This window comes from Rhipicephalus sanguineus, chromosome 4, assembly GCF_013339695.2.
Source record: "Rhipicephalus sanguineus isolate Rsan-2018 chromosome 4, BIME_Rsan_1.4, whole genome shotgun sequence".
Classification (NCBI taxonomy): domain Eukaryota; kingdom Metazoa; phylum Arthropoda; class Arachnida; order Ixodida; family Ixodidae; genus Rhipicephalus; species Rhipicephalus sanguineus.
The window spans coordinates 85,626,370-85,650,229 of record NC_051179.1 but is presented as its reverse complement, the minus strand read 5'-3'; the positions used below and the strand labels follow the sequence as shown (position 1 = coordinate 85,650,229).

At 49.4% G+C, this 23,860-nt stretch overlaps 1 protein-coding gene across 1 annotated transcript in view; it reads left to right on the top strand.

Annotated features, from left to right (window-relative positions):
* Positions 1–23,860, top strand: part of LOC119390363 (BICD family-like cargo adapter 1) — a 191,301-nt gene that overhangs the window by 143,396 nt on the left and 24,045 nt on the right. Inside the window, exons 2-4 of the mRNA XM_037657966.2 lie at positions 10,675–11,007; positions 20,334–20,480; positions 23,058–23,252. Coding sequence (XP_037513894.1) covers positions 10,675–11,007; positions 20,334–20,480; positions 23,058–23,252 — 675 coding nt within the window. The remainder of the gene's footprint in view (positions 1–10,674; positions 11,008–20,333; positions 20,481–23,057; positions 23,253–23,860) is intronic.

Sequence of the window (23,860 nt, the reverse complement as noted above, 5' to 3'; positions counted from 1 at the left end):
CTTGGTAGTACAAGTTTGTCGGAGCAGATCTCCTCGATTTCGAGCGCCTCAACGCAATGCTCCTTGCGGCTGTACTGGCTCCGAAGCCACACTCTAACTAGGCGTCGCTTGCTCTTCATGACGTTAGCAGCCCCACCGAACGGATAGATAGTCACCTCTTCGTCACCGATCACCTCCAGGTTCAGTTCTCGAGAGAGGCTCTTGGTGACGAATGAGCGCTGGCTGCCCCCATCAAATAGACAGCGCGCCAGGTGCTTTCGGCAGGGACCGTCGACCCATACTTGCGCCGTTTGCAGCAGAACCGAATTCTTGCTGCTGTTGCTCAGCGAAGCCGTCGAGTGGAGCTCCGCAGCGGTATCCGGGTCAGAAGATGGCACGGGAGGGTCGCATAGGGGGGTAATGTGGCGACGACCACATTTCGCGCACCGGATTGTCCAATTTCTGCACGCTTTCGTCATATGCCCTCTTTTCGCGCAACGGTAGCACCTCCCCGCGTTCCGCAGCCTCATCTTCTTTTCCTTTATCGGTATGGGAGCAGTGCATTCAGCCGCGTCATGTGAGGGAGAATCACAAAAGGGGCACTTTTCATTCTCGTGTTGCACACTCACTTTAAGGCTGGCGGCAGAACCCTTTCCTTTGATGTAATCCGGATGCTGATCTTTCGGAGGGCGACTCTTATCCGGCTCATGTGGAGCTTGTGTGTGGCCTGCGTGGGCCCTTTCACGGCTGTCCAGTTCCAGGCGAAGCGAGCCAAGAATCGCATCTAGAGTCGAGCTGTCGAGCACATCCTTGTCCGTTGCGTGGGTCTTGTGGAACTCAACAGCCCACTCGGTGGGCAGCACCCGAAACAAAACCGCACACAGCATCGCACCATATGTGTCCGGTTGAACACCTAAATTCTTCAGCCCAGCGACGTTTCTCTGGACGTTGTCGTGTAGCCGACGGAGCGCGTTAACGTCATCCAGCCGTTTAACTGTCTGCAGATTCAACAGCTGCGTGAGGTGCTCCTGCACGAGCACGTCCTGTCGGCCGAAACGCTCCTTCAGAGTCTTTATGGCGTAGTCGTAGTTCTGTTCACTGGCCTGGATGTCACTCACCGCTGCAGCCGCCTTGCCCGTCAGCACCGCACGCAGGTATAAGAATCGCTCGATGTTCGAAAGGCTGCAGTTTTCATGGACAGCCTGTCGGAATTGCTCCCAAAATGGCTGCCAGCCAACTCGGTCGCCATTGAACTTTTGAAGTTCCAGTTTCGGTAGCTTGAGGGGGCTTGCGCTGCTAGTGGACGATAAGGCCGTTGTGCTTCCGTTCACCGTACCTCCACCAGACAGGCTCTTTCGTTGCAAGCGCTCAAGACGGGTCCGCATACGTGTAATGAGCGCCTGGTACTTCCGCACGCCCGCGCACTCCTCGGCGAAGTCGTCGTCGCTGACATGCGGGTCGATGAGCGCGTCTTGATGCTTCAGATCTTTGGCGATGACCTCCAATTCAGCTCCTATTTCCGCGATGCGGTCCTCGTGCTCTGGTTCCAGGTCATCGGTTGTCTTCAGCAGCATAAGCTCATCGCTCAGCTTCTGCAGGTCGACGCGCGCCAAGCTCCTCTTTGTTTGTAGACGCTCCATCTTCGATCAATACAGTTGCATCTGTTCTCGTTGAACTTCTTGTTTCCGTAGAGCTTCCCGGGTTTCGGCACCAAAATGTTACGAAAGCTTCGATTACAATTAGAACAAGAAGTTTATTTACAGAATTTACAACTGTCTTGAGACGTGATTCTTGGTTCGTGTCTCGAAAGTCTCTGCCTCGTCTTCGAAGTTCGCCCGCACCGGCCACTCTCTCACCCTCGTGGTATTTCTCCTGGTTTGCTTCCATTTTCACTTGCTGAACGCCACGTGCGCAGTCCAGATGCCTTTCCAGGAAAGCCCCACAACCCCGTCGCGCGGTTTCTGCCGTGCCTGAGAGGGCGGTGTGGTGTACAGTTACGTTGACAGGAGGGAAGGACTGCGGGCCTGCGGTGGGGGGCTGTGAGAGACGCTTTACGACCCTGTAGAAAACGGACTTGTGTCCCAACGCTGAGATGTTTCGTCTTTGGGGACCCAGCGGGGGGCTACTGTTGGTTGTGGGCCCCGCGGGAGGCTACGAAAAATCCTTAACATATTGCATATCCTAATGTGGTTCCTTCCCGACATGAAGCCTGTATAGGACCTATTTGCAAAGCAGTTTCAAGCACCGGCATGGCTCAGAGGTTGAATACTGGGCTCCCACGCAGAGGGCCCAGGTTCGAACCTCGTTTTATCCTGGAATTTTTTTCTTATTTAGTTTTTTTTCTTATTTCGAGCGATACTGGTTACGGACACCGGCGGCGGCGGCGGCGGCGGACAACTACGGCACCAAAAACGGCCGGTGAAATGATCTCATAACAGCTTTCGCTGTAAAAAAGGGAACGAACATACGTAAAGGCTGGTTGAACTCCACCCCCCTGAAAAAAATTTCTGGTTGACACTGCTGGGCAGGCGCGCGTGTCGCCTGGCCGTCGCAAACATTGGCTGAAGCTCTGCACGTGGTTATTGAAGCTACGTACACGAAGTAACAGTAACCAATACTAGCTATGATTTTACTCGGTGCCCTTGCAGATTCTGTCCGTTACCGATATATATTGCTACGGTGGGCATGCCTAAAGATAGCCTTTATATAAGGGTGTGCGAATATTCGAAATTTTCGAATATTCGTCGAATATTACATTCGAAATATTCGTATTCGATTCGAAGTCGTGTATTCGAAAAGTTTCGAATAACTCGTCTTCCACATTTCTGCTGCGTTCGTATCGCTAAAAACGTTGCCGAGAGGAGCGATAAACATCGTAAGTACACGGAGGCACGATATCTGCCTGCGACGAGCGCCCCAATACGTATGATTTATTGCTGGTGCATCTCCGACGTGCAGCGCTGTTGGCGATTATGTAACCGTACATTTTCAATATTATGCGGCCGTAACGTGCCGCACTACCACTCGTTCACTATGGGGGAACCACTTCTAAAGAAAGACAGTGACCCGCGTGACTGGTGGCGTACTGTTCAGATACCCCAGTCTGGCAAAGCTTTGCCCCATGTAACTCCCTATACCAGCCACTTCTGTTCCAAGCGAGCGTGCCTTTTCGGTGGCAGGGGGGGGGGGGTTGTCTCTGTTAGAAGGGAGCGCCTGCTGCCTGATCATGTGGAGCAACTCATATTTCTTCATGGTAACATGTAGTCATTACTTTCATTGTGCCGTGATATTTACTTGTGTTGTGATGTGCATTGTGCTAGCCTGGACATTGTGTTCTGGAGATATGTATGTTGTGTTGCCAGTCAGGCTGTTAATGTTTTTTTTTCTTCAAATAGCTACATGGTAAATAAAATATCGTTACTGTGGAGGCATGTTTCCTTTGATATTCGATATTCGATTCGATATTCGAAGGTGGATATTCGTATTCGATTCGTATTCGAAAAATTTGATATTCGCACACCCCTACCTTTATACGACAGTATACTATAGTAACGATAAGGGACGGGGCACAATTATAGTCGTATATATATGTCGCGCCCGTAACCTATATGCGTCCTGCATATACGGATACCTCGCTAAGGCCCATCTTTCATAACCGAGGTCATCCCAACGACTATCTTCGGTTATGGTGCTGCGCAATGACGGACGTGTCTGAACACACAAACTAACACACCAATCCACGCATAACGTGTGGTATACTCAACCCTCTTCACTACAATATATATATATATATATATATATATATATATATATATATATATATATATATATATATATATATATATATATATATATATATATATACCGAGTGTTGTCCCGGAAAAAGAATGCAGTCACGATTCGCCGTTCTCCTTCCCTCAAGTCGTGCACCAGGAATACGTAGTATATCAAAAACGCATCCCCGCGGTGAACCGCGAAACAACAGGGTTTGAACGATAGTAATTCTCGAGGAGCCCGACCGGGTCGGGACCCTTCTTTCTCCGCCGGGTGATTTTTTATTTTTTATTTAATCTAGGCTAAAGGTAGCGCGTGCGAGCAGAGAACGGTTAAATTATATAGAATGGAGAGAGCGATCGCTCCGTGTCACGAAGCCACCGGGGTAGATATTTATAAGTCGCTCCATTCTCTTACGACGACGCTCAGATTGCCACGTGCGTGCGAACGCCCCTGAGGCATTGTGTCTATGTGTACAGCGCTTGGCAAAGCTGTATATAAATGGACTCGTGCGCATCGTTTGTATAACCATCCCTAATATCTACCCGCTGTTTTCCGGTGTGTGTAATGTGCATTGTGTTGAACCAAACACGTTACGCGATGTAGGCTACATGCTGCTTCACCTAACGCATGCAAATGTACTAAGACACCTTTTTGCAGGTAACTATATATAGTTAAAGTTATATGTTTATAAGTAGTACCAGAGTCCTTCAATGCATTGAAGAACTCTGGTAGTACTCATGTATGCCCCCGCCGTTGTAGGGTGTCCGCGTATTTCGGGTTCATTTACGAGGCTTAAGGGGTGTCCCGCATCGTCAGATGGCCCACACAAGTTGCTGCATAGTGGTCCCTGTCTTTTACTTCCCGAATTGCTCTTTCTGTGGCAACCGTATAGGTGTTCCTAAACGCGGGACCGAATCCCGGCCGCGGCCGCCGCATTTCGATGGAGGCGAAGTGCTATAGAGACGCCGTGTATATAGATTTAAGCGCACGTTAAAGAAGCCCAGGTGGTCGAAATTTCCGGAGGCTTCCACTACGGCGTCCCTCATAATCATGTCTTCGTTTTGGGACGTAAAACCACAACAATTATTATTAGATGTTACTAAACGGGGTATACAGATTGCGGGTGTATACACTTCCTTAGATCTTATAGCGTGTAAAGCAAAACAACTGGTATACAGACAATGCAACGATCGCTTGGGATCCGACGACGCTACACTGCAATCAGATAAGCGCCTATACATCTGAGCAATCTGTCGTGCGCGGCCTTGGCAGCAAGCCTGACCCAGTTTTCTATCCACATATATTTTTCTATTCACCGTGGCCATCACGGTGATCGAAGCGAGACCATTACGCGAAAGACCGCGGACGCACCCGTCATTTGGGCTGTCATCTGCGTGGGATAACATACAGGAACAACCCGACCGCGCGCTCCGGTCGTACGTAGCGATTATTCGTTTCGTTATTACGGGTTGAGTCGGAAGGCATAGAATTAAAGGAGTAGGGACATCGTCAGAGTGAGTCAGCGAAAAACGGAGTCGTGGGCGGATGGTCAGGATAAAACGGCGTTGAAATAAGTCTGCCTCCTTCACAAAGAAACAGCCTAGAGTCGCTATTTTCAGCTCGTGCTGAGCGCTTGAGGTGTCCTCAACCCAGAGTCTCTGTTCTTTTCTGCTCGTACTGAGTGGTTGAGGTGTCCTCAACCGAGAGTCACTATTTTTTGGGCTCGTGCTTAGCGGTTGAGGTGTCCTTAACGGAGAGCCGTAATTTTTTTTTCTGCTCGAGCTGAGCGGTTAAGGTGTCCTTAACGGGGAGAGCCATAATCTTTTTTTTTTTGTGCTCGTGCTGAGCGGTTGAGGTTTCGTCAACCGAGAGACAGCGCGCACTTCACGCTCCTTTCTCTCAAACTCCAACGAGGCTCACTTGCGTAGTGCGGCTGAGGAAAAAAGAGGGCCGCCATCATCAATATTCGGAGAACACGAGCCGCCAGATGTCGTTGCCGTCGTGTCCTTTCAATGGAAAAGGCCGCCGGATGACGGAACGGTGGAGTCGACGCGATCGGTCTCCTTGAGCGTTTTCGCGACGTCCTGCAGGCCGCACGTGCTTCGCGTCTGGATACTCACGGACACACGTCGTCGCTTTCGAATACGAAACGCGTCGGTGAAATCGCGACGTCCTGCTTTTTGTAACAACGAGATGCCTTTTGTTCCAAGATCGTGGCACAGGCACGTGTCGTTATTCAATCCGCCATATAGTGAAAGTGATAAGTGTTACTGTCGCTGCGGGCGGTCCCCATTTTTCGGGTGCAGATTCGTTCGCTTCGCATTCGCGGTATCGCGGCCAACTCGTATTCGTGCAGGCACTCTTTCGATGGTGTCGACCTGATTTTCTTCCTTCCAGCGAAGGTCAGGTGCATGCGTAAGCGCGGTGAATGTATATAGTCTCACTTGTCTCTCTCTCTCTCAAGGACTGCCGTTCGCGGCGAGCGAGCAAGTGAATACAAGGGCGCCGTTAAGATCAGCTCGAGAACCACGCCACGGCTCTTCTTGTGCTGCTTTTGTTTCCTCCGCGTCCCCTTTGCATCGAGCGCAAGGCGCCTTGCAGAGAGACCGCTTGTTGGCACCGCTCCGCGTCGCCGTGTAGTACGCATGCATACGAACCGAAGGTGTGGCAAACGCGCGCTGGGCGTTTCTCCACCAAGGTTCGATTGTGCTGTCCCTTACAGCTGTAAAGTGCCATTGTCCTCTCTGTCCGACCCGACGTCCGTCCATGTCGTTCGGCTTATCCATTCGTCTTTACTAATACAGTGGTGTCCTTTCTGCGCCGTTAATTTTTGCTTGGAGTGCTCTGCAGGCTATATCTCAACACACGAAGCCAGCCTAGAGAGCGCAGTACCGTTGCTATCTCTCTTTTTCTTTTGCAAGGCTTGAATCGGTATTTGATAGTAGCCCGACACACACCCCTCTGAGAAATGGTGCTGTGCGAAAAGCAGCATCCGTGGTCATGTTATCAGCATTCGATGGCTATAAATATCCATATATGGATTCCCATTCCGCGTGTAGAATTCTTGCACTGGTGCAAAACTTGTACTAGTGGCAGGATTGGAAGGGCAGAGACAGACTTGAGGCTGAATAATGATTATATGCGTGCCTTATCAAATTGGGTCGCTTAAGCGTCCGCATCGTACAGTCTTCATAGCCGCAGCTCCGTATTGCTGATTTACCAGGAAAGTCTCGAGACAGGTGCCAGACTGGAGTTCTTTCGTTTGCTCGGGACGAAGCATAGTTTTGCATAAGTAGCGGGCCCCCTGAGGCTGCGCTGCACCTGTCTCGAGTATACAATCCTCGTCCAAGATTGTGAAGAGGAAGCTTCAGCGCGGCACGCTGTTTGTACCTCCAGTCGTATCATCATCTTGACGTGAACGCTTTGCCGCGAGATTTGGGTCTCCCAGCGTGCGATTGGCGTTCCTCTCATACGCTCATGACAAGAAGCTTTGGATGACATCTGTGGGTTGGGCCTCCACACGGGATGTCGTTCTTAATACGTCGGCCTATAGATGCATCCGTACGCGCCGCACGTCTGCCCAGCATGTTTGTGTGGCCGCGCATAAGTCGAGGAGATGCAGCTGGCAGATGATTTCTGCTGGCCTGCAGCTGTATGCCGTATAGATAATATAAGAACGCGGACTGTTGCCCTCCTACGCTAGTTTTATCATCGCATCCATGCGCTTGCCATGCATTGGAAGCGTACAGCTGGCGACCGCTGCGTTCTCAGCCATGCCTAATTCTTCTTATGAAAGGCGAGTCGACTATAATAGGGAGGAGCAGAACGCGCGCCTCCAAAGGCTGGCTTGCCTGAAACCGACGTCATCTTACTCATATATGCGGGACAGCGGCGACAGTGTCAACTGTGCGCTTTTCTAATGTATTCTAACGACACACGATTAATATAAGGCGCCTTTGTAAGCCGCGTCTGCTTGTGCGACGGGAACAGCATGAAGAGATCGGTAGGCTGCGGTGAGACAAAGTGTCTCTTTGGTAAAGGATGACGTGCTTGTGTTTGCTTTTAATAGGCGCTCTGCACGTCCGATCGGTCTCCGAGACATTGAAAGATATATAGAGACGTTGTCTCATAGAAACCAGCTTGGCGCAGCTGATTTGGCAGGCACATCGTGTACGCCTTCACCGTGCCGCAAGTTCTCTATGGCTCCAAGGTGACTTCACTCGGTTACAGACTATCTTAGCATGCACGCAGATCAACATTTTTTCTTATACTCTTGCCAAGAGTGTCGAATACAGTTGCAGTCCCCAGCGTGGTGGCAATAATGCAACGCTGTCGCTTATGGCCGCCTTGCCACACCCCTGACCTTTTTCTTCTATCTCGAGGCCTTAATCTCCGCGGCGTATCGGCCTTGCGCCAGGGCGGGCTGCTGTCTGCTCTCACTTTCTCGATCACGCTCTCCGCTTCTCTCGTTCGCCATGGACGCCAGTTCGGAGGAGTCCGGTCTGTGCGGATGTCCGGAGCCAGTTTTACGTTCCCTTTGTGAAGACGCATTGTGCAACGCCGCTCGAAGGGATGCCCTCTCCCGGACACTGCGTCGACTCGATGGCCGACTGCTCGAGGAACTCGAGGTATTTCCACTGCAAGTGTTCCGCTATAGCGTACGAACCTCTCGCTGAGCTATCCTGTTACTGCACATCAGCTGTTTTCGCTGACGTTCGTATATGTTCGCGTGTGGCGTGTTTCCAATCCTAAAGAGCGCAAGAGGTGGCTTGCATCGACGTTATTGAAACCGCCGTGTTGGAGCACCAGCATTTGGGGGGGGGGGGGAGCTGGACGTTTGCGGTGTAAAGTAAATGTTCTCAAAACATCACATGCAGGTTCTTTCGTTATTCACGCATAGAGGCGTTCTTGTCACGTCGTCATCGCGTTGAAGCAAGCTAACCGCAACTTGTTTTTCATCAAAGCCGGCCATCGTGGAGTGGCAGTGCGTTCAGAAGCTGTGTCCATGACGTCACGTGCAAGTGATCTATAGCGGAACTTCCGGTCGCCGTCACGTGCGGAAGAGTCACGTGACCTGAGCGAAAAAATCACGTGCGACGTCATACCACCGCCGCAAAATTTTAATGAAAGGGAGGGTTCTATGTGGCGTTGCACAAATGTCGCTATTTTGCCAGTGTCAGCGGTTCACCAATGTCATTGGGGAAAAGGGGGGGGGGGGGGCAGTAAACGCTGTGCCGCTTTGCGGTTCTCATTACGTAACCAGCATCGCTACTACCAGAGCCAAAGTCGTCGAAGGCGACGTACCGCTTTACCAGTGCCATCATACGCGATGTTTTTATCAAGTCACCTGACTCTCCCGCATGGGGCGGTCACTGGAAGTTCCTCAACTGCTTTCTTTGAAAATAACCCTCGCGTGTATAAACGCCCAAAGCGCAAAACGCGTTCACGTGCTTTGCGCTGCGTTTTCTACTGACTGCGGTCACTGTACTGCTGCCTTATAACGTCCATGCGTGCAGTGGTGGTTTAGGCTTACCGTGAATCGTATATCTAGTTAAAATGAATATAACTCGTGTTTCAGCGTTGTTTCTTCTGAAAAAAAAAAAGTAGCAAAGCGCGTTGACTCATTGAAGAGACACTGATTTGCATATCCGCTTGGCTCGCGTAACAGCCTGAATTATAAGTGGGTGCTTACTCTATGCCATGGTCGTGCTGTAACCGGGCTACTTGTCGGTAGTCATTAGTACCTCTTAAAGACGGTGTTTCATAGTCATAATTATGTTCTGGCACGCTATAGTGTTGCGTGACATGCTCTATTTAGCGTAACGTTTGCGTTTCTCCGATCCTTCGCCCTTACTCCTCGCGATGCATCATATTACTAACGTGCAAGTGTAAACTGCCAGAACCACTTCACGCTTCGGTATAGAGCTTCAAGTGTTAGGAGAATATACATGCAGCGAAAATAATCAAAGAACCTCCACAATGTACAATCCATTGTGTGCGTCTTCTATGACACCGGCAGCGTGTGGCGATGAAGCAAGCGTGAAATGAAGCGTTCAGATTCTCTTTGTGCTGAACGCAACTATTTTTCTTGTGCTTCCATTTCACCCACACAAGTTGGGGCGTTAAGCGTTGTGCAAGTGTTTATCTACTGCAGGTGCACTCTCATACCCCAATGGGGCGCTGTAGAAATCCTTTGGTCGATAGGTGGCGTGTAGTGGCACATCGCCTCGACCTTGTTCTTCCACGTGTGTCTTTCTGCGTTATTTAGTTCTTGTGCTAGCGAAAATGAAATACATATACAGGACTGACTGGCAGTTGCTGTCTCTCTCTATATTTCTCTGTAGTCGTGATTAGTGTATCTACAGATAGAGAAATCGGCAACCCATTCGTTCTAGCTGTGGGCAAACAAAGCTTTTCGAATGAGTAACTTGTGGTGGTCGTTAGCGATAACGAGTTGTTAGCGAGACGCTCTTCGTTGATGACAGGGAGTTAACTGAGGGAGACTGAACTTGTGACTCTTACGGACGAAGAAAATCATCATCAATAGCGTTCAAAAATGACAAGGGTGGCTTTTCCATTCTACGACGCATATTAACAGAACCGACTGCGTCATCACCGTGCGTGCGTGTCTTTGTACGTGTACGTGTTCCGTCTTAATCTTCGGCAAGCATGCTCCTTCAATACAGCGCAAATAGCATCTCTCTCTATGTTCCTTCTCAAGTAATAATAAGCATACACCTAGAATTCGGAGGCAAGGAGGGGGCGGTCCAATTTTTTAGCGTTGAACTCCGTTCTCCCTTCCTGGCTGCGCCAGTGGCCCACGAGCACAGTAACGCGTGTGCTCACGTGGCGTGGTACACTGAGTGTCGCTGACCGTGGTTCTTCTCCCCCTACCCCCCTTCTGATGCCTTGTCTCAGGTGCTGGAGCAGGAGAAGCACGCCCTGCGGCGCAAGCTGGAGTCCCTGTCGGGCGAGAGCGACAGCCGGCTGGCCGAGCTGCAGGCCGACCTGTCGCAGGCCAGGCAGCAGCTGGCCGACCAGCAGGAGCTGCTCCGGGCTTTGGAGAAAGAGCGGGGCGCCCTGGTGCACGAGATGGCCGACCAGAACCAGAGGCTGGCGCAGGAGCTCAAGGCGGCGCGAAGGGCCGAGGACCAGGCGGCCGGACAGTACCGCAGCCTGAGGCAGCAGCTCTCCATGCGCCGCTCCAGCCTGGACGACCACGTGGCGCAGCTACAAGGGCTGCGAGACGAGGTGGGTATTTGCTTTGACTTTCGGATCGATATTTATATCTTGTACAGTCATATTGTATTATAGACAGCGAACTCTCCTTGTAGAGAAATCTCTTCGCTGTAAGCGGTGTTTCGTTACGAATAGATTACTATAAAAAGCCTCAGTATAATGTGGGATTTACAGTGCTCGTCAGTTCAAAGGCGAAATATAGTTTGCGGAATAAATGCTTGTTTGTGTGATACAAGCTCAATGAGAACCAACCGAAAATCAAGCCACGGAAAGTACAGAAGACATTATTTGCAGCAATTATGATATAAATGTAGATACAGTACATAATTGCTGCAAATAACGTCTCCTATGCTTTCCTTGGCCTGACTGTCTGTTAGCTCTCATTAAGCTTGTGTCTAACAAAGAAAACGAGCCCTTAAACTCCCCTCCTTTCATATATGTGTGATAAGCATTTGAAGGAGTACTGCACTATACAGTTACATACCACTGCTACAGCCTATTCTAGCCTGTTATCGCGATTTCGCGACATCCGGAACCCCAGTTAATCAAGCCAAACGGGACGCTCACGAGAGAGAAGGTCTAATTATGACGTCACGTGTGGCATTCTTACAAAAATTCGCTATGCACGCGCATGCCGCCCCCAATGTGGTATACATGCCACACAGGGGCGGTATGCGAAGTTTTAGGGGCGAAGCTCCTTAAGGCGGCACCCGTTCGTCCCTCGTAGTCGTCGTAGTAGTCCGTAACAAGTCTTACGCTTTGACCTCCAAGGTGGTGCCGGTGGGAGATTTCTCCTGTGCGTTGTTGAACAATAAAAGATTCGCAGCGTGCGCGTTAACTAAAAGCCGAATTCTTCTGTCTCTCATTCCCCATTAGCAGCCATTGGCATGTTCCAGTAGGAAACGTTAGTAGAAGTAGAAGTGTAAGTGTTAGCTAAAAGCCGACTTCTTCTGTCTCTCATTCCCATTAGCAGCCATTGTTTACCTCCAAGGTAGTGCCTGGTGAGATTTCTCCTGTGCGTGATTAAACAATAAAAATTTTGTTCAAAACGCCGTTGATTGATGAAATAAACCAACGAAAGACGCCAGATGTTTTGTAAAAGCAGAACGAAAGAACGCCAGATGTTTTTCTTAAAGTGTAGTAGTAGTAGTTGCATGTAGCCACCTCGCCCGATCGTCAACGGGCGAGGTGGACCGGCAACGGCGCGAGGACCCTGCCGTACGAGAGTTAAATCACACTAAAAGACATACTTTGCGGGCGATACACTCTAGTGAGCTTTCAACTTTTCGTCTTAGTGTACATGATAAAGAAATTATTTCTACGAAAAACGCAAGGCACACCTTGAGCAATATGTTTGGTTTTGGGATGCTAAATGGAACCATGAGGCGATGCGAAGCCGGAGCACTTGCACGATCGCGTTCCGTTGGCTTTCGTTGGGCATGCTACCGACCTCGCGTCGTGGAACGCGCGTCCTGTCTTCCCTCTAGCCTTGCCTTTAATTCGCACAGGGCGAGCGGGGAATGCGGTCGCTCTTGGCGCTCTTTCGCTCGGGAGCGGACTTCTTCCTTGTATTTCACCGATCACAAGTGATAATGAAGGGACCACGTAAACCAACAGTACAATAAAAGTTTGATGTTTAATATATACACGATGTTTCACACTCTTTATATTATGTACTGGGCGCATTTCACGGAAGAGTTTCACGGTTTACAGATGATTCCCTCCGTAGCTTCGCCCCACTCATCATCATTCACCCCGTGGATATGCTGTGATTTTTTTGTCTGCAGTGCCTGTCGGCATCATGAAGGCCACTGCGTGCACCAGTCGGCGAGGAGTTCCCAAACCAGCGTCCAATTTTCACGAATTCCTTCTCGTTCCACGCGTCTCCGGCAAACCACGCTTTTTAAAGAACGCGACGACTTCCTTCGCTGCCGCTTATTTACGCTCCCACGACAACTCCCGCACAGCTCTCGCACCGCCGTAAACTATTCGCGCGTACGCGGGACACTTGCCCACGTGAAATTCCACATGTGTTCAGCTTATAAGGATTGAGCGAGGTAAAAAAATAAACACTTCGAAACTATTACTCGTCTCAGACAACGTGGTATGTAGCAGTATGTCGGCGCATATATGCGCTCACAACTGCCCGTCTGCTGCGACGCAATTAGAAAAAAAAAAATGCTTTTCATCTTCGCCGGCTCTTCTCTTTGTTGTTCCTGTTAAAGAGAATTCCCAGCGTAGGCGAGTAGTGTGCTCTAATGCGCCCTTGTGCGTGAGACGTGAGAACATGGACGTATGAGATAATTGGCCCCGTGAGAATTTGAAGAACAAACTCGTATACCTCTAATGCATTTTCAGTCGCTGCCTCCTTAAAATTAAACATTAAAATGCAGCTTGCATGTCTTTTGACTGAGCTCGTGCGTATATATGTACTATAAGAAGTCGATTGCTCAGAACGCTCACAGATCTGCTGACTTTTATTTATTTATTTATTTATTTATTTATTTATTTATTTATTTATTTATTTATTTATTTATTTATTTATTTATTTATTTATTTGATACCTGCGTCGCCTTTGCAGACATTCCAGCAGGGAGGGGTATATAAATCTCTACACAAATTTCTATTCAATTATAATACACAACACTTTGTAAAATTGATGATTAGACCCTAAACATACAATATCTGACGATACAATATCTGACGGGGGGATTAAGCTAGACGTCGTCACCGTAAGTTCAGCTTAGTGTCGGACAAACTTTCGAGCCTTGGTTGCATGTTTGGTTGAGTTTCGCTCGTTTGGCGTTCTTGTCGGTCGTTAAGTTGTCGCAGCAAAATCGTTGAGCGTGCCCTGCGTAGTCAGCGAACTCTTGCAATTCAACGTGCGCTTACCTGAATTTTGCTTTCTTTCCTCTGCCGTATAGAGAGCATATTTCTCGAACATTCACGCTGTTTTTTATTCGCTTTCTGAGTTTATAGCTACGACGCTTCATCGCTTCAACTGTGCGCCCGTAGGGTCCAAAACGCGGTGTCAGCTGTTGTACGTGATTTATTGCTACAAAGTGAGAGAGGTGACAGTGCTTGCACAAGCGTGCGCAAGCTGATGTGTGCGCTTGCTTTTTAGTTACAGCGGGGCTACATCGCGACATTATCAAGGCACCCTGCACCTGACAACTATTTGTGTGTGTGTGTGTGTGTGCGTGTGCGTGTGCGTGTGTGTGTGTGTGTGTGTGTGTGTGTGTGTGTGTGTGTGTGTGTGTGTGTGTGTGTGTGTGTGTGTGTGTGTGTGTGTGTGTGTGTTAAAGTCGGCTTCCGCAGTGTAAGTACGGAGATGTGTTATACGACAGTTAAAGACTCTACAGCGTACGTAGAGCGCTTCGGACCGTCACTTTACTTCACATACAAGTCCCGTGCAGAAAAATGTCGCATGATCCGGGAAAACGTAACAAACGGAACATCAGTAACATCCACGTTTTAGAGCACCGATAGCGATGCAAGTGGGGCATTAACATGGCGGTTCCATACCTATTCCACGTGCCCATTGAAGCTCGATATATAAAGAGTGTACTGATGTTACCACTTCGTCACTGAATGAAATTTGGTAGAACAAAGTTCTTCACAGCGGGAGGGGGGTGGGGGGGGGGCACTTGTTATTCACGAGCAAAGAACGCGCTGCTCCCGCTTCACAGATCCGTGTTGAAGGCCCCTATGAACCTATACGACGAGGTCTGTGATCTTTTATCACGTTCGTGAAGAATAATGTTACATGTCCTTCCGACGTCCACCAATAATAAATACTTTTCCATGCGGCGAGCGAGTATAGCCTCGAGTTACAGGCGTGGAGGGCCTCGATACGGCCAGTCACACCTCCAGTGACGTCATGGTGTCTCCAGTTTATCGCTTACCTCACAATAAACGAGGGAACTGTTCCCACTGCGACAATTAACACACTGTGTACACCTTTTCCCCTCTGGGCTGTGGTAAATAGACGTGACCCCCCCCCCCCTTCCCACTTAAAAATGTCGCACTGCCGAGGCAGTGACGTCAGCATTTATACTACCGAGCCACAGTTCAGAAAGGACGTGTTTCTTCTCTCTCGTGAAAAAGTATATATACTTGCAGAAGCGTTGTAGCGGCCACGTGCGGCCGCCCTATACGCATGAAGTACTATACGTCCTCACCGAAAGGGTCCGCTCTTGTTTACGCTCCTGGCGAAGTTTCAATGAAAAAGAAAGGGAAAAAAAACACGTCTTGCGTGCACGCGATTCTGTCCCGGTGATACACTTGACTGAATACGTGACTTGGAACAATCGCGCGACAACCTCGCAGCGTCTGCAGAGTATGCCGACCTGAGCGTATAAACACGCGACTCCCCCAGAGCGTCGTTGCGGCATGCATACTTTGCGAAGACGATCCCTTCTGCTTTCCCGCGTAAATCGAGAGGGTTCTGGAGGTCGTGACCTTAAATACAGTCATTGTTCTTGCGAGCGAGGGCAACAACAATCGCGCGAAGAAGCCGGGCGTACGTATATCTATACGCGCCGGCGCATTGTCTATATAAGAGCTTTCGACTGATCGGCATCTACTGTACACAGACGGTTCACTCATTCTCTCAAAGGCATGTTTATTTAGCTGTAGTTGGCACATGACAACATGGATATCCTTTTGTGAGACGCACGACTGCGGAAACAGTGTATGTGGTAAAAAAAAAAATTCTGGAGTTTTCCGTACCAGAACCACGATGTGGTTATGAGACATGTGCCGTTGGGCATTCTCCGCTTTAGTTTTGGCCGCCTTGGGTATTTTTACTTGCACCTAAATCCGAGCACACGAGCGTTTTAGCATTTCGTCTCCCATTGAAATGCATCCACCGCGGCCGGGGTTGATCCCGCTACCTTGAGCTCAGCAGTCCGGCGCCATATAGTTACCAAGCTATACCGTGGCACGCAGATTGAAATGTTGAATACTAAGCGGCACCGCGGAAAGAACTGACGCACTCTGAATGGCGTGCGGCTTGTTAGTGGCGCGCTAAACCCGGACATACAAGTGAACGTATCGCCGTAAAGAATCTTTGTCATAATACGTCATGTAAGCCAACGAACACGAGAGAGATGTCAGCCGAACGAACAGCAGGACAACGGGATTCATCGTGCACTCTGTCATTGTTTTACCTGTATACCTGGTGCTGCTGAATTGCACTGCGCATTTTCGTTTTAGATCGCCGATACGGGCTGCTACTCGGAACGTGATCGAATTCCGCCAAAGTGGTGAATTCGTCAATGAATGCGTTATGAGCCAATCGGAGAGGCTGTAACAACTTTTTGAGCCAATCATGACTCTCAAGATGGTGAATTCGACAATAACACGAACTTATTAGCACTCTCAGTCACCGTACGTGGCTATCCCAGCGCTCAGTGTGTACCACTTACGTTTCCAGAAGAGGCGCTCAGTGGCCAGTCTGCGTACACGTGACATACTGATTGACTGTATGATTGACTTTATGATTGATTGACTTTTAAGGTGGGGATACCTCATGAATACGAAGAGCACTTATTATTGGTCGATATATCTAGTCGCGCACGCCGTAGCTGCCCCGATCAACGCGAAAAGCTTCCCAAGCCGCAAGAAAGTGAACCAGCAGTCGGTTACAGTCGTCCTTCGAGGCATACTGACCAAGGATAATGTCGCTTAAGTTCAGTGACGGCACGAGAACAGGCGTGTAATTATTATTACGCTGCCTGTCGGTGCACGCGCGGAGCGCCCTATCAATAAAACATCGGCTTGTCTTTTTGTATTTTTTTTTATTTTCGAAAGTTTGCCCAGCGCCATACACAATTAAATATATAAATGTAGGCCTGTTTCCACTATATACATTAACAGTACTCTACGGTTGGGCTCATAGAACCACGAATCGTAGTGCGGTGGTCTCGTTGGATGAAGGCCCACTGTTTTCAGGTATAGCGCCGTCCTATCTGGTTCAGGCCAGGGCATGTCCGTAATAAGTGCCTGATGGTAGCCGCGGACGCTTCAGCTGTATACAATATGGGCAAGTATCCCGAAATGACCCATGGAGATGTTGTGGCCAGGCATATATGTGACCGACGCAGTAGGTGCCGCCCCCACGCGAAGTCTCCGCAACACCACCTCCTCCTGGCGGGTAAGGCTACCTGGGAGGTTTGAACCACACGGTAGAATTAAATATCGTGTGGCGCCACGGAGCTCGTAAGTGCTGCGTGAATGCATCACCCATGCGCCATTACTGCGGAAGACGCGTTGAAAATTCGAGCTCCGTTGTCACGGTGTCGCGGCGGTGAGCTCAAAGTGTCACTGGCTCTTCCCGCCCAACAGTTTGCCGGCGCTCTCGCCCGCTATGCCGAGTAAACGCCAGCAGTCACGCTTGGTAGCATCTCCCGCTCAGAGAAGGAAAACAAGCATGTATACGTGTTTTATAGAAGCACGCTTCGACCGTTTCCGCCTCTGATTACTCTAATTCCAGTGTAGCTATCGTTGCGGTTTTTTCGCTGTAAATTTCGCATAGGCCCCAGTTTTCCAACGCGGAAGACTGAATTTTATTCGGCGGCTAGAGTTACGGCTCAGAGTCTTAGTTGCTACATCATTTTGGACTCTTTGAGAACCACGGCTGTGGGACACTGTGTGTGTGTGTGCTTTTGTGTGCGTGTTTTTTTTTATATTTTTTTTGTCTCCTTATTTTAACCGCGACATCAGTTGTTAGAAGAACGCCAGGCCACGGCGAGAAGCATAAACGGTCAACGAATCGCCCTGCCTTGCCCACAACCCGCAGCAACCAGCCGTTTTACTCGCCCAGCCATGCGTGTATAAACACTCCGCAAAACACGGTCCCCTTTTGTCGGCGCGCAGGCATGTTTTTTTTTTTTTTTGTGATTATCTTTTAAAACTACACCCTTCCATTGTCGTCGCGGTACAGTCTCGGTGTACACACGGTCTGGGTGAACGAGGTCAATGCGACATGCGGAAGCGACCGCAGACTTATCCGTCACTTTCATGCACGCCTCAGCGCGCGACACTTCTTGTGTGACGCTGTCCGTAAAAAAACTCGCGGAGATCGGTCGCCGTTTTCGTGTAAGGTTCCTGCTTACGCGATCTCCTTTGCCCTAGCTGTCTTTCTCCAAAGCGCCGCGGACATCAAGGACGTACGCAGACACTGCTGAACTACGAAAGCGCATGGTATATATTTTAGCGCGCGTCCTTTTCCTTCTGGCCCAGCAGTCGATGCGTTCCTGACAGCGATGCGAAAACAAATACGCCCTGTATAACGACTCGGCTGCATGTCGCCCGCCCTCACTGACCTCAGTCATCTACACGGGGCTAACGAGGTCGAATCGGTAGCAAGAGACCCGACGATCACATTCGCCTCCCTCGTCCAACTTCGTCCATGAGAGAATGCATAGTTACCTGCATGAATAGGAGAACGTGAATGTGGTGTATAGAAATTACCAGATCCTGCTTTATGCGCCTCTATACGGTGGCGTTGTGACGACACATTGTGTGCTGTATCTTTAATAGACATGAAGCAAGCAGAAGCGAGGAGAGTTACGTTGTCCTGACTTATGCACTTTTTCATCTGAGTCCTGGGCGGCAACTCGTGCGGAAAAAAATTTTTTTCACTCTCCAGAAGCATGCAAGGTGCAATAATGAGCATAAAATAAAAATTAAGACAGTCACGCGGGATGCCGGTATAGACCAACAAAGGTTGTACTTCCGTACACCTTTACCCTCTCGATGAGTTGATTACAAGACATAAGAAAGCCTCCAGCACAGGGCCGGAACGTAGTCCAGAGGTATGTTGACCTCGAAAGGAAAATAAAACAAAAAGCCAGCGGCTGGGCCATGCCACTTCGCGCGAAACGATGGCGGTTCGCAAAGGTACACGCGTAATATTCGTATTCACGTGGTTTGCCCACAAGTGCAACGTGCTTCCCAGTACTGTTCATTTTCGATTAAGCCTTTATGTCCCATTGTTTGTACATCGCGACCGGTTCGATGTTTCTCTGGTAGGAGCTAAGTAGGGAACTTTGATTGTTATCTTCATTTGCTGGCTGTGATAAAAAGGACGTGCTAACTGAGTAAGCTCGTCGTTCGGCTTCTCAGTATCTCAAGCAACGCTTATCCTCCGAAACCGATAGAAGCGAGTATTTTCTAGCTTACGTGTTGGGTTTATAATGTTTTGTGCGCGGAAGTGTTGAAGCAGATAAACTAAGGGGGATAAGCTAACGCGGGCTGATAGTATTTTCTGTGGGGCGAGTTTAAAACTGTTGGATCTGTCACGTTCTTCTACTTCTGTTTCCTTTGTCAACTAGCGTGAACACTGCGGTGTTAATGTTCGTCCGAGCGTGTGTAACAGACACCTTTAAAGCTGGCTTTACCGCTATAAGACATCTTGCGTGGAGAAGCCCTCCTCCGAAGGCGCAGTTTCCGAGCTCTTCTTCTTCTTTCTTTTTTTTTATTTGTGTGTTTTTCCTTTTGCGTTCGCCTCTTATTGCTCCCCGAGGACCAGAATTTATGGCAAAGATGCGCGCTGTTGATATTCAGCATGCTCGTAGTTGACGATGCTCTAGGTTCAAGTAGCCGTAGCGTGACATATAGTGTTTCTCGAAGCTGGTGGAGTGAACACGAGTAATGTAGCGAGTCGAGTCTGTCGCAACCGTGCAGCTAATCGGAGATTGATTATACATCGAAATGTTATCCGAAGGCTTTCCGCATCAACCACGGTTACGTAGGAGGTCATCTATTGCTCGACGAAGTGCACGTGAAGTTCAAAAAGCAGCTGCCGCTGGTTGTCCATATCATGGAGGAGCAATGCAATTAAACACTGCATTTCGCTTTTATTGTATTCTATAAATACGCAACGCGTAAATGTTTTGTTCAAGAATTATATTATTTACAATAATCAATGAAACAAATATACGTGGCTTGCGCGCACGCTTGCGTATGATCGATATTCCAGAGGCGATCGAAAGGGCAGATTGGAAACGGGGGGATGTAACTTTACGATGTATAACTCTTGCGAAGGCGAGGACATGTCGCTGTTGAAGTCATCAGTGAGTGGCCGATGCAGCAACTGCCTCACCACAATTGGCTCTAAGTACCATATGACGGGCTACTTCACCGGTGCTCACGAGACTATATAGTTACATATAGACTGCTTTTTACGGCCGACGATCTCTCTATAATGGCTGTCGCGTCTCGTCGTACATGAAATCATTAAATGACCACATGGCTCACGAACGTGCAAAGTCAGCATAATTGTTGGTTCGATGTCTTCTTTATTGTTCATCCGGAGCTTTTCTCTTGCGCAGATCACGCTTCTGTCTGAGCGCAAGGCCGAGCTGGAGCGGCGCATCTCTGCACTGGTGGACGAGCGCGAGAGCCTGAGTCTGTCCCTCGAGGAGTCCGGGGACCGCATACTGCTGCTGGAGAAGCAGAGGCACGAATACGAGACGCAGGTGAGACTGGAAAGAGCTCGTCCTATGGGTCTTTCCGGGCGATGCGAAGCTAGTCACTCTTGTTTCACTACTTTCTAGACCCGAGTGAAGCGCGCGTGCGCTTGGTGTGGATGTATGACGGTGCGTACCCAACCTCTTGATATAAAGAACAAGTGTAATGATAATGAACGACATCCGCCACTGGCACGCTGATACGAGTTGTGAAGATCTCGCTGTTGTATATTTGTACGCTTAGATTTGCGCTGTGCAGCTTCTGTTCAGTATGGAATGATGGTGTAGATGGCTATGGGATTAAGCAATACGAAATGCGGAACGAAGTGCATGAATGCACTTCTTTCCGCACGTTCTCTCAAGTGCAAACACAGTCTCGAAAGCAGTCGCTAGCATCGGAAAAGGTGTCGTAGCTATCACTTTATTGCGACATTCTATCGAAACAGGGTGCAGATGCTTGAATGAACAATGCGGAAGAGTTATATTTATAGACGTCTCGCCTAATTGGACCTGTGTTCCAGGACGTGCAGGGTGCGCAACTTCCGCTGGCAAAGTCAGGCACGTATACACACGGCTACACGAGCGTCCAGTGAGCGTGAACCTCGATATAAACTGTCGGGTGTGCTATACAATCGGAGCACGCCGTCTACACGGGCTTCGGCGTATATAGCACACCGTCGCTCATTTAGTACAGAGCGCGCCGCTTCCGCACCCTTCGCTTCCGACCAGGGGCGTGAACGCTGTCGATCACGAAGGTGCGTTATTACACAAGATCGAAAGAAAAATGCCGTACGCGATCCCGTTTTTGGCGACACGTGTTGTTGAGGCGCGCGCGGAGAACAATACGAAGGCGTTGTCCGCAGCGGCGAGTCACGCAACGCTGTCCACTCCTTCTCCCTTACCTGCCCCCCCCCCCCCCCCCTCCCCAGCTTGTTTGCCTTTGCACCTCTTATTTTCTCTTCTTGTTCATCTTCTTACACATAGCACTGAGTGTTGTCTATAACGCTAGTTCAGACACTCGCGTGAAGGAACAGAAATGCAGGAGAAGAAGAAGAGGAGGACGGAATAGAGAGCGTAATCTCGGAGATATATGGAACAGGGATGAAGGCGACGCGGAAAAATTGCCGGCCGGCCGTTACGCGAACGCGCGCGGGGACAATTAGGAGGAAGTGTCCGCCTCATTTATGCACTTCCGCTGCACGGGACAGCGACGAGTCCCGTCGAAACCGGAAGTCGCGTTTGTTTCTACTCTTCTTCTTCTTTCTTTCTTTTACTATTCGTTTCTTCTGACTTGATAGAGAGAAGCTCTCCGCTGCGCGAACTGTAATGTTTCCTCGTGATTGCTGCGGTTGCGCAGGTGGCGAAGCGTTTAAAATTCCAGCGCCGCCTCTCTGGCTAGCGGCGCCAACGATGATGCGTCGAAGGAACGCGAGCCGCGGTTGACAGGAGCAATTTTCACGCCTCCTTGGCGAGCGTTTGTACGCTGTGTTACTCGCTTTCTGCCTGCTAGTTTGTTGTTGCTGCTGCTGCTCTTGCGCCTCGCACGACCCTCGCAACGCGCGCCGCTAATTGACCGTCCGCGCACGGCTGTCGCGACTCGCTTCACTCACTATACGTTGGACTGCGCGTCGTACGCATAACGGATCCGAGCGCAGCAGTACTAGCTCGCGCTGTCGGACAGTCAAGTCCCTGACTCGCTTGCGAACTGTGACAGACAATCGAGCGCACTGCGAACTTAATTACCGTGCGTGCTTACGACATGGATTGAAGAAAATGAGTTCACCTAACGACTTTCGCATCTCGCTCACTTCTCACTCTTGTTCGCATATTCACTGGAATGGGAGCGCTGCTCAGCTTTCTTTTTTCTTTTTGAGATTTGCACTGAGAGCACAGTAGTTTAATGTCAATTACATCCTGGGGTTTTTCAGGTGCCAAACCGCGATAGATTGTGAGGCACGTCGTTGTTGAGGGCTCTGGATTAGTTTTAACAAGCGGGGTTCTTAACATGCACATAAGTCTCAGTACAAGGATGCTTTTGCATTTCGCCCCCATCGAAATACTGCCAGCCATGGCTTGCAATCGAACCCGCGTCCTTGCGCTTAACAGCGCGGACACTTCAGCCGCTGTGTTACCTACGGCGGATCAGTGCAGTAGTCTATATGGACTGGTAGGTCTATAGACCATTTTCGAAGGGGATGGTGCTCGGGTAAAAACAAATGTTTACGAGAAGCTCCATCTCAAATTATGACCAAAGAATGCCTAACTTACTACCACGGGAACTTTAAATGACAAATCTGAAGTCCCCACGTCGATACTTTGGCGCCAGCGACATTCTTTGTAGCTCCATCCTTCAAGCCTTCACCTTTCTGAACCCCTGTTTTGTTTGTATAACTAAGCACAAGTCGTATATAGTAATGCACTTCGTTTGTCGAAATCAACGCAGTCCAGGGAAATGTGTGTCTTTCCCCTGTATGGGTTTGTTCGAACGAGGAATACGCTATGGCGCTCGGTGATGGGGATACACAACAGACTATACTGTCGTTGGTGGTGGTGTCCACACCCCATTCTGTCTTCTTCGATACGTAGATCCGGCAGCAGCAGCGGGATATGGAGGAGCTGAGGATCGCCAACGGCCATCTGCAGGACCGCGTGGACGCTTTGCAGAGGCAGCGCACCTCATCTCCCCTGCTCAACGGCCTGCTGAACACGGGACAGCGGTCGCTCTTCAACGAGATCGAGATGTCCTCTAGTTCGTCAGCCGACGACGAGGCCGGCAGCATGGTGAGTGTCAGTCGATGTGTACTACGCTATATTGTACCGGGCTGCACTATGCTGTACTATACTACATTGTACTGTACTGAATGAAAGAGGGGGAGGGGGATTGATCGAGGGCTCGTTTCTTTTGTTAGACACAACCTCATGAAGCCAGCAGACATCCTTTCTCAGCTTCATTGTCTGCTGGTTTCATTAGGCTCTACTGTGCTATACTATAGTATGCTATGTACTAAGTATACTATACTATACTATACTATACTATACTATACTATACTATACTATACTATACTATACTATACTATACTATACTATACTATACTATACTATACTATACTTTTCAGTAAGGTAGAAAGTAGGGCGAGTTGGAATCGACGCATATTTGGAAAACCAGCGCGAAAACTACTGACGCACACGGAAAAGGAAGGACACGGGGCAGCGTTCGTCCTGTGTCCTTTTTCTGTGCACCTCCGTAGTTATCGCGCTGGCTTTCTAAGTATACTATACTATATACTATAATATACTATACGATACTGTGTACTGTACGTTACCGTCTTACAACGGCGTATGTACTTGTGTACTGTATCTGTGGGTCACGCAAAACATGCGAGAAGAAC